General features: G+C 58.6%; 1 protein-coding gene across 1 annotated transcript; it reads right to left on the bottom strand.

Annotated features, from left to right (window-relative positions):
- Nucleotides 1-2,520: 2,520 nt before the first annotated feature.
- Nucleotides 2,521-10,356, bottom strand: AIPL1 (AIP like 1 HSP90 co-chaperone). The gene is made up of 6 exons (XM_002718845.6): nucleotides 10,230-10,356; nucleotides 9,605-9,784; nucleotides 4,477-4,665; nucleotides 3,560-3,736; nucleotides 3,278-3,419; nucleotides 2,521-2,891 (listed from the first exon to the last, which is right to left on the bottom strand). Exons 1-6 carry the CDS (start codon nucleotides 10,323-10,325, stop codon nucleotides 2,689-2,691), a joined length of 987 nt encoding a protein of 328 aa, XP_002718891.1. The 5' UTR covers nucleotides 10,326-10,356; the 3' UTR covers nucleotides 2,521-2,688.
- Nucleotides 10,357-10,995: the final 639 nt, after the last annotated feature.

The raw sequence follows: 10,995 nt of genomic DNA, 5'->3' as shown, positions 1-10,995 counted from the left end.
GAGGGACCGGCTGTGTTGGCGGCATGGTGCCCTCGTCCGGGCTCCAGACCCGTGAACAGGTCGCCTTACCTGGCAGACGGGACACGATGAAGTCTAGGGCGCAGAGGCAGGGAGGTGGTCCAACAGAGTCACAGGGTCCCCCTCGGAGGCACAAGGGGGTCAGAGACCACAGAGGCGACAGAGTGACGGAGATAGAGGCACACCCGAGAACTGGCTCTGATGGCGGAGACAGGGGCCAACAGCGCAGGTGGCCTCCAGCAGCCAAAAAGGGCAAGAAACCCTCTGCCCCGGAGGCTGTAGGGAGCACACGGGCGCAAGGGCCACGTTAGGGCTCCTGAGTCCCGGAACCACAGAGGGTAAGCCTTCGGGTCTGTGGCGATTAGCTTCAGCAATCACAGGAATCCGATACACCTGCACAAGCCACGGGGGCCCCCTCTGGCCACCCAGGCCCCTCGTAACCCTCCCAAAGCACTCCCTACCCTAGAATCCCTTCCACTCCTGCTGGGACAGAGGCTAGAAGGACAGCTCATATCTGGAAGCCGATGAGTTAACCAGGAGAGAGTCTCAGAGGGAGTGGCCAGGCCACAGGGGCTGTGAATCCCCCACCAGCCCCGCTCACTCGCTCCTGCTGCCTCCTCTAACTGCGCCCAGACCAAGGCTCCCGACATGCTCCGGCTTCTCCCTAAATTTCCTTTTTTCCCCTCCTTTGGTCCAGTACATCACACCTGTGTTTGGGCTACCTGGCAAGGGAGGCAGCAGCACGTAGCACAGGACTCCAGCCCAGAAGCCTGGAAGCGAGTCTGGGCTCCACCCCGGCTGTGGAGTAAGAGCTGGAAAGCCCCTGCCTCTCCCACAGCCTCAGTTTCCCCATCTGTGCAAGGGGATGGGAGTTGTCTCCGAGGCCCTAGAGTGCTGGTGGTGTGTTCCATGGTTCTTAAGCATCTCCCTATCCCCCCATGCAAGAGTTGGGGTAGTCAGGGCCGCTGGAGAGGCCACACATCCACGGCCCAAACTTGGTCTCTGCAGCTCCCAGCTCAGGGACCGCAGATCTCTTAATCTCTTCTGCCCCCTGCCGGCCACTATGAGATAAACACTTCCAGCTGGATTTTTGGTTTAGGAGCCCTGGGAACATGACCCCAGCAGGCTCCCACCTCCCAACCTGCCCAGACCTGGCCAGCCAGGACCTCCCCCTTGAGGCATAAAAGGAACCTCATGCAGAGACAAGAGTCCTGGCTGGCTGCCTGTGACTCACCCCACTTCTGAGCCTACACTTCTGCACTGGTTCACAGGACCAGGGGTCCCTGAACATGCTCTCCTGGAGGTATCTGCCACCACACTTTAAATGCCCTGGCTCCTGCCCTCTTTTCCTGGGCTTGCCAAGGTCCCGGGTATCTGGAGGGGCGATGACTCTCAGAACGAGGAAGACCAGGCCAAGTTGGACCCCGGACCTGCTGGGGAGTCTGCAGGCCGCATAGTGACTGCAAATGAGGTCGGATCCATCCTCTGCCCAGGAGAAAGAGCGGACAGGACCAAGGAATGTGGAAGGTTTGCAGGCTATGGTTCCTGGCCCTCGGGCTCTGCCTCTTGCTCTCCTCTGCTTTGGCACCTCACTGGCAGCTCCAGCTGTTCCGACAGCTCTCGGGCCTGTCTCCCATGGCGATGCACCTGGGAGGTGGTGGGTGAAGGTACCCTTGACCCTCCTCCCCTGGCCTGGCCTCCCTCCCTGATGCACCACTCCTCCAGCTCCGGGGACACCCCTGGGCCCCCGGACACTCCTCCCCTGTTGACCTTCCATCCCTCACTCGGGATGTCCCCTCTTTGCGACCTCCTGTAAACCCCCTCCCCTTGCCTGGCTCCGTCGCGGTATTCCTGGGTGGCTCCCTTGACTCTCAGCCAAGAAACAGTTCTCTCCCCCTTTTCTCCAAAGTAGGGAGGGCTCCAGCCCCAACACAGAAGGAGAGCGCATCATCCACGGCCACGTTCAAACACACAACACCTCTCCCACACCAGGGACACACTTGCCCCGGCAGCCCAGGGTCTGGAACTCAGAGCCCCACGGGGCCCGCGGCAAAGCCAACGCAGCCATAACCAGGCAGATACTGTTTATTGATGCTCAGATCTGGGCAGAGCGCTGGAGGCTCCATCCGGGTTACAGAGCCAAAGGAGGATGCTGACCATGGGAACGACGGAAGTTCCTGCGATTCTAGAGAGTTCTACAAAGTGATAAACACCAGCAAAAGAGGATCCAAAGTTATAACTGCCCAGCACTGGGAGAAGGGGGTGGGGAGCCAAGACGGCGTCAGCTCAACGCTTACTTTTCTTTGTAGTGGCATAGAAATGACATGTGGGGAAACTGCTTTACACACGTGACTTGGAGACAGAGGAGAGTACCAGAATTAAATGTCGGCTCCCTTAAAACTACTAGCCCTCGGTCAGGAACGGCGGTGCTGGGGGAGAGAATTTCACTTTTATTCACAACCTCTCCTATGCTCTTTTTTGATTTGGGGGCCATAGGACGGGTTTTAAAAGAATTAACTTTAAATCTTAAAAAGTGACACCAGAATCCTGGCCAATTGAGAGAAGACCCCGCCCCCTTCTCGCCATCTGAGCGCCGCAGAGGGACGCCGGGCGCAGGTGCACCTGCGTGCCCCGCGCGCCTGCGCCTGCGCCTGCGCCTGCGCCTGCGCCCTAGCCCAGCATGCTCCGGCAGCGCAGCCGCTCCTCCTCCTGCTTGTCGGCCATGCGGCTCTCCAGAAGCCGCAGCTCCCTGCGCACCGCCTTCTGCATGGACGGGTCCAGTTCCAGCACCTTCTCCAGGTCTGCCTTGGCCTCGGCTGCGTTCCACACCTCCGCGTGCGCCCGCGCCCGCACGTAGTAGGCCTTCACCATGCCTGCGGGGAAGATCCGATTGCGCCCACCTGACTGACACTCCCCCCAGGCTGGCCGGCCACTGCCCGGAGCCCGCGGCGGCTCTGCACCCCACCGTGCCTCAGTCTCCTCGACCGTACAGTCGAGAGCGCACTCACAGCAGTACCCTCCCAAGGCCCCGTAACTGACTTCATACTCACAAAGCGGTAACCCCGGGGGCCCTATCCCTGCACCTGCCCCCACGCGATGCTGAAGATTATGAAAATAAACACAGAGCACCTGGTGCCTGAGGGTGCCAGTTTGATGCTGTCAAATCCTGGCTTCATAAATACGGCCCACCTGCGGAACCCCCTGCGGGGCGAGGACGAGGCTTGGGGCCAGGGCAGGGTGGGGAGGAGACGCCCCGTACCCGGGTGGTGCCGCAGGATGTCGCTGGTGTGCTCCAGCACTTCGTAGTACTCCTCCTTCTTGAGCAGACACTGGCAGTAGTTGAGGATGAGGGTGTTGATCATCTTCTCCAGCTTCAGCCACGGCACCTCCCAGGGCTTCTCCTGCCGCAAGCGGAAAGTGGGCCGTGAGCTCCGGCTGCCCCGCCCCCCCCCCCCCCGCAGCCTGGTCCTGGCGGGGGCGGGGTTGCTCCTCCCCACGCCCCCCACGCGCCCAGGCCCCCGCCCGCAGGGCAGCCGCCTGCCTTGGTCTGCAGGCTCCTCAGGCAGACGATGGCCTCCTGGTACTTGGTGCAGGCGGCGTCGTAGCGGCCCAGCTTGAAGAGCCTGTTCCCCTCCCCGTGGAGGACGGGCACGGCCTGCAGCCTCTCATCGTTGTTCAGGTTCCACGTCTCCCTCTGATACTCGCTCGGGGCCTCCACCTGCCCGAGGGCTGCAGGTCAGCGAGGCAGGGACCGGAGAGGGCGGCCCGCAGCGCCTCTCACCACCAGAGGCCACACTGCATTGCTGGCAGATGAGGCGGCGGCAAGGCCCCGGACCCCGCCCTCAATCAGTGCTGTTGTAGAAGTTAGGAAAAGGCACTTTTTGTCAAGACACTTGCAAGGTTTAGGCCATTGCACAGATACCTGCTGCAACTGTCTGTATGAAAATACAAATGTGCGAGGTCTAAGGACCAAATGTAGAGGGCGCTCTTGGGCAGTGAGCAGACCTCACGACTGTTCAGGCTTTTGATAAAGGCCCTGAGTCAACCAACACCCAAGGAGCTCCCAGGGTGAGCCCCCAGGGTGAGCCCCAGCCTTGACCCTGGCCCTGGCCCCTCCCACCACCCCAAACGTCAATCACATTAGGATGTGGAGAGAGGATGAGGCTATTTCCAGACCACTCCACCATCAGGAACACAGTCTGAGCCCTCAAAGCCCAGGGCCCCTGGACAAGGCTGTCGGCCTAAACTTGAAATTGACAACAATGGAAACAGACAACAACAGGAGGAAAACGCATCCAAAATAGAGGCGAAACACATTCTAAAAAATTGGTCCAAATGGACTTTTCTATTGGAAAAAAGAGGATTTTTTTTTCAACTCCCAACTCTCCTCCAGTGTCCTGAACCCTGCCTTGTTCCCCGAAGATGCTGAAGCCGGGGCAGCCCGCGCCCCGCCCCCACCTGCAGCAGCTCGATGATGAAGATGAGGGGCTGAGGCTCCTTCTGCAGCTCATCCAGGTCCTCGTAGCCCAGCGAGTGGTAGGCGAACATGTTGGCCAGCCCGCAGGTGTGCACGTGCCACTCGGTGGCGTCCTTGCCCTCGGCCACCTGCCGCAGGCTCCGGGACAGGATGGGGTAGACGCCCGTGTGCTGTGCAGAGAGACAGGCGGATGGCGCCCGGGCCAGCCACTTGGCGCGTGCGCCGTAGCCCCCACTCCGTGGACCGCGCCCCGAGTCAGGAACTGTGGCTAACCGCACCCGGCAAAGCGCTTCTCGCTTATTAGCGCCTTCCATCCTCAAGGTGACTAGGGACGCGCCAGGTAATGCCCATTCCACAGATGAGGAAGTGAGTCCACAGGAGTTAAGTCACTTGCTCAAGGTCACACAGGGAAAGGAAAGCCAGGATTCAAAGCTGGCTGCGGGGGCGGGGGGGGGGGGGGGGGGCTAGCCTCATGCTGCCCAGTTCCCTTGGCTGCACCTGCCCGGTACTGGAGCTGTGGCAGGGTTGAGAAGGGGCAATGCAGTGAGAGGACTGGCACCTCGCAGCCTTGCCCACCACCAGAAGGGGGGTTACCCCCCGGGTGGGGAGCGGGGCTGGGAGAATCAGTCATGTGGCTTGCTGGGCCTCAGCTTCCCCAGCCAGATCCTGAGAGCGCATCTCCTCCACTGGGTTCTGAGACAGCTCAGCTCGGGCTCCCACATGCTTCTCCAGGAAAGGCGCATGTGGGGAGAGCAAGGGGGCGGGAACTGTTCCCATCTGCACCCCCTACATCACCAGTACGGGCTGAAGGTCACCTCTCCCACGCCCGCCAGCCGGGATCAGCTGAGATGACGGACATGCGGCTTTGTGAGAGACCCCAGATAGCACTTGAGCCTGCCGGGATTAAGGCTGGACTAAGCTGGGGTGCAGGGGGAGGGGCGCTCCTGGCCCTGACTCAGCAGCCCCCACTTCCAGCACTCCACACCCAGGCAGCTGTGTGGGCACGGCCTCCGCACACGCCCAGAGCCCTGGCCGACAGCAGTGGGCTGCAAGACGCCACCAGGAGCGGGGAAAGTCCCAGGGAGGAGAGCCTTGCACTCTCCCAGAGATGCACCTGCAGGGAGGCCAGCCTTAGTGCTGGCCCTGCCCTGGAGGCTTAGCTGCCCGTGCTGGGCTGGTAGGGGAGCCACAGCCACCCCACACACAGGGCTCTGTGGAGCTGGACTCCAGCTGTGGACATGGTCAGCACACTAGGGCTACAAGGTGGAGTAGGGATAGGGGAGACAGACGGCGGCCAGGGTCACCACCCCTCTCTGGGCTCCAAGGCCAGGGCCCGGTTCTGCCTGGGTTCTGCTTGGTGTAGCTTAGTTGGTTTTTAATCAGTGGCCAGCGTTTAGCAGTGGCAAGGTTGACAGGCTCCTGGCTTGGCTCAGAAATCTTTCACGTGGCCGGCCCCACTGGGCCCCACCCTTTCGTGAGGCAAGTGTCCCATCAGAGCTGAGTGGCAGCCCTCGCCCCCCACCAATGAGGCAGGTGATCTCCAGGCAACCAGAGCTCTTGGCCCCATTTGGAATTGAAGCTGCAATTCTGGCTTGCCAAGACCGGCCACCAGCAAAATGTCTTACACAGACATCCTCCCTGGGGAATGGGGTGGGAGCTCCCAGCACCCCTGCCTGGCCCTGTTCCTCTGGTTCAGGACAGGGAGGGAGAGAGGAAGCGCTGTAGCCCTGAAGAGACCTGAACTCAAGCTAATCCAACCAGGACTGTGCAGGCAGAGGGCTGTGTAGGGGGTGAGCGGGCTCCCTGAGTCCTCTGTCCAAGAGATGTGGCTGTCCCACCGTTGCTTAGCCTCTCCAGGGAGCAGGATCCGGCATGGGGAGATGCCCCACACAGAAAACGGAGCTGCATAAATGCACCGTGTGGAGCCTTTCCCAGGCCCCTCAACATCGTCTTCTTACACCATCCCCCTGAGAGCTTAAGAAGTTAGCTGCCCCCTTCTGGTGGCCCCAGAGCGCTCTGCCCGCACCTAGGATGCTGTGGCGCCAGCTGCCCTGCATCGCAGTTGTGTCTGCTCCTCCTCCAGGATCCAAGTTCCTAGAGCACTGGGACTTGGCCTGTTTCATTCCCAACACCTGGTGTGGGTGAAATCAACCAGCCAGAGAACGTTGTCTACATATGGACCTAGGATGCATAGATGGGATGATGGATAGGCTGACAGACGGATGATTGATGATAGATGGTAGATGATGGGTATATGGTTGGCTAGAAAGAGAGAGACAGAAAAGAAAAGCAGATGATAGAGACAGAACTAGAGAGATGGAATGGATGGGGGCCGGTGCTATGGCACAGCAGGTTAACACCCTGGCCTGAAGCACCAGCATCCCATATGGGCACTAGTTCTAGTCCTGGCTGCCCCACTTCCCATGCAGCTCTCTGCTGTGGCCTGGGAAAGCAGTGGAAGATGGCCTAAGTCCTTGGGCCCCTGCACCCACGTGGGAGACCTGCAAGAAGCTCCTGGCTCCTGGCTTCGGATCAGCACAGCTCTGGCCATTGCGGCCATCTGGAGAGTGAACCAGTGGATGGAAGACCTACCTCTCTCTCTCTCTCTCTCTCTCTCTCTCTCTCTCTCTCTCTCTCTCTGCTTCTCCTCTCTCTGTGTAACTCTGACTTTCAAATAAATAAATAAATCTTTAAAAAAGGAATGGATGATGGTGGATGGAGAGATAACACAGATATGGAACTGATTAGATATATAGATTGACTGATAGGCAGATGGAAGGAAGGAAGGAAGGAAGGAAGGAAGGAAGGAAGGAAGGAAGGAAGGAAGGAAGGAAGGAAGGAAGGAAGGGAGGGGAAGGGAAGGGAAGGGAAGGAAGAGAAAGAAAGAAAGAAAGAAAGAAAGAAAGAAAGAAAGAAAGAAAGAAAGAAAGAAAGAAAGGGAAGGAAGGAAGGAAGGAAGGAAGGAAGGAAGGAAGGAAGGAAGGAAGGAAGAAAGGCAAATAGATTATAGGTACATAGATGATAAATAAGACAGATGAATAATGGTTGATAGATAGATAAATAGGTGGATGATTCGTGCTGGAAGAGTGAACAATGATACCAGTGGAAGGGAGGGCTGGACGCTTGACACCTGCAGGGGTGACAGCTGGTGGGGAGGAGGAAAAATGACTGGGAGGCGTGGGGGTGGGCGAGCGCGGCAGCTGAGGCTCACTGCAGTAAGCAGCTGCCGGCCAGAGAGGGGCACGGTGCACCGTGACCACCAGTGTGGCAAAAAGGATGCAGGGACCACAGAGCCACCCCCACAGGATGGGAGAACAGCTACTTGTGGTTTGGCAAACAACAAATCAATCAACCCATCAGGCAGTTATTGACAGCCTTCTGTGCGCTCGGCTCTCCTGTGCTAGCACACACGCACCCCACAGAGAGGGCTCCTGGGGACCGAGCCTGCCTAGCAGATACTGCATCCCAAGTGCACATCGTCCATCCAAAACACACTGCCGCTCCTCGCCGTCAGCAAAGCCGGCGGCCACGGTTCTGACTTTACACTCACTGAAATCACAAAGCAGCCAATTTTATGAAGCCTGAATTGATAAGTACAAACCATACTTTAAAAGTTTTTTTTAAAATCCAGGATGAGAGGCCGGCACTGTGGCACAGTGGGGTTAAGCTGCTGCCTATGGTGCCCAGCATCCCACATGAGTGCCAGTTCAAGTCCCAGCTGCTCCACTTCTGATCCAGCTCTCTGCTAATGTGAATGGGAAAGCAGCAGAAAATGGCCAAAGTACCTGGGCCCCTGCACCCACGTGGGAGACTTGGGTGGAGTTTGAGGCTCCTAGCTTTTTCTTGGCCAAGCCCTGGCTACTAAAGCCATTCGAAGAGTGGATAGAAGATTCTCATTCTCTCATAATCTCAGTGTCTGTCTGTGTGTCTGTCTGTCTGTCTCTCTCCTTCTTCATGTAACTCTGCCTTTTAAAAAAATAATTTTTTAAAAAAAATCAGGGTAGGAGGCCAGCAATGTGGTGCAGTGGGTCAAGGCCCCAACTTGCAGGGCTGGCATCCCATATGGGTACCAGTTCAAGTCCCAGCTGCTCCACTTCAGATCCAGCTCCCTGCTAATGTCCCTGAAAAAGCAGCAGAAGATGGCCCAAGTCCTTGGGGCCCTGCATCCACGTGGGAGACCCAGAGGAAGTTCCTGGCTCCTGGCTTCAGATTGGCTCAGCTCCGGCCACTGGGTTGTGAATCAGCGGATGGAGGACCTCTCTCTCTCTCTCTCTGTCTTCTCCTTGTATCTCTGTGTATCTCTGTATTTCAAATAAATAAAATAAATCTTAAAACAACTCTTAAAATATTAAGAAATATTTAAAATCAGGATGAAGAGTAACACAGGGACTGACACAACAAAAAAGACCCTCAACTTACTAAGTGGATAAAAAACGAGTCACCAGCATTAGGTGTGGCCACCTGCTGGTAGACCGCAGTATTGCAGCCTAATTCCAACTGTGCACTGGGTAAGCAGGGGACCAAGGGTCCCGCTGGGGTCCTGGGCCCTCACCTGTTTGGCCCAGGGCGAGCTATTTTCCCTCGCTGAGCCCTGAATTAGAAAAATGAGAAAACTATTCTCAAACATTCTTCTGATTCAAAACAATAGTTCCCATTTTTCAACTAACCTGGTCTGGGATTTCCCTTGTACACATCATACCATGCAACCCCGAAACAATCCCTTAAGACAGGGCTCCATTTACTTGCAGATGAGAAAATAGAGATAGAAGAGGAAATAGTGATCAAACGAACAAATGACAGCACCGAGTTCCAGCTCGGAGCATCATTCTACCCACCCCCACCCCCACCCTGCCTTCTTGAAATTGCTCTTCCCGGAGGTCACTGGTCCCTGGTGTAATCACCAGCTGAGGGTGGCTTCCTGGCTCAGGCTTGCTCCTGCCTCCCAACCCAGCCCCCCAGGGCCTCGCGCTCTCTGCTGAGCCCATCTTCACGCTCCCCAAGGCGGGGAACGAGGGGGCAGAATGCCCTCTGCAGAGTTGTGTGTCTGCCCCGCACCTCCCCTGGCACCTGCAGCGAGAGGGGGAGCCCGTGGCAGCAGGGCCTACTCACAATGGTGTCACACCAGAACTCGGCCACCTCGTGGAGGCGCATGGACATCAGCAGCGTCTCCCACACCTCCAGCTTGAACATGTTGCCGATGATGATGTGCATGGGCTGGCCCACCTGCTTGCTGTCGTCAATCACCGTCCGCTCGTCGTCACATTTCGTGGTGCGGAAGTGAAAGGTCACCTGCTCACCGAGAGAGGGACCTTGGCCTGGACACAGCTCCCACGGTCCGGCACAAGGTGCCCCCACTGTCACAGACTCCCAAGACTGTCCCCAGAGGTCAGCTCGCTGGAGACTGGGGGGAAATGGCTCAGGAGGCCCCATGGGGCCAGCACCTGCACCTGCTGGCACAGCCAGGGTAAAGAGCTCGCCCCCCACACACACACCCCCACGCCCCCGTGCAGCTCCACACATCAGCCAGAGGTCATGGCCACAGACACAGCCATGGGTCCTGCAAAGCCCACTGGACACCTGGGGACAAACACCTGAGCCTGGGGCTCCAGCCAATGCTGAAGTGTCGTCTGGAGCGTAGGGGGCGGTAGGTCCCACCGGCTGCTCTTTTTGGCAGAGCTGCAGGCCGTCTGTTGGCCAAGGGGACGGCATCTGCAGGGGGGAGGGGGGCACTCACGCGGGACCCCGTGAGGAAGCTCGGGAGGTCCCCGGTGCCTCCGTGCAGAATGGTCTTCTTCACCCCCTCCACGTTCAGCAGCAGAGCGGCGTCCATGGCGTCCAGCCCAGATAATCTCACCCTGGGCCAGGGCTTGGGGATTTGTGCTGGAGCTGGGGTGGGGGTGGAAGGAGGGGGTGAAGGCCGGAAGCAGGGAGGGGCCCACACCGTGCAGCGCTGCTCAGCGAGGCCACCAGGGCCTCCAACGCGTCCACTGCCCCTTGGCCGCTGCTGTGGATTCCTGCCCACCCCGCGAGGGCGGCAGGTGCTGAGCTTTCTTACAGGAGACAGGGGAGGGGGAGCAGCCTGGGCCTGGAGACCACCAAGGGGTGGAGAGAGGGCCCTGCAGCCATGTTTTTATTTAAAGATTTATTTGAAAGGCAGAGAGAGGGGGAGAAAGGAGGGAAGAGATCCTCCATCTCCTGGTTCACTCCCCAAATGCCCAGCCAGGAACTCCACCCAGGTCTCCCAAGTGGGTGCAGGGGCCCAAGGACTTGAGCCATCTGCTGCTGCTTTCCCAGGTGCATTAGCAGGGAGCTGGATGGGAAGAGGAGCAGCCGGGACTCTGTGTGCCCTCCGCACGCCCTCTTTGTCTTGCCTGGTCCCTCGGGTGCCGACCCTGGTCCCAGACCCCAGGGTGTCCTGTTCCCCCCTTCTCCCCTCATCAAGAGGCACCCACAGGAGGCTGCCGCCAGCCGGGGGCAGGTTTGGGGGAAGCCGGAGTGCC

This window comes from Oryctolagus cuniculus, chromosome 17 (genome assembly GCF_051225735.1).
Source record: "Oryctolagus cuniculus isolate XC-2025 breed Fujian yellow rabbit chromosome 17, ASM5122573v1, whole genome shotgun sequence".
Lineage (NCBI taxonomy): Eukaryota > Metazoa > Chordata > Mammalia > Lagomorpha > Leporidae > Oryctolagus > Oryctolagus cuniculus.
The sequence above is the reverse complement of the archived record's forward strand: the minus strand, read 5'-3'. Positions and strand labels throughout refer to the sequence as shown.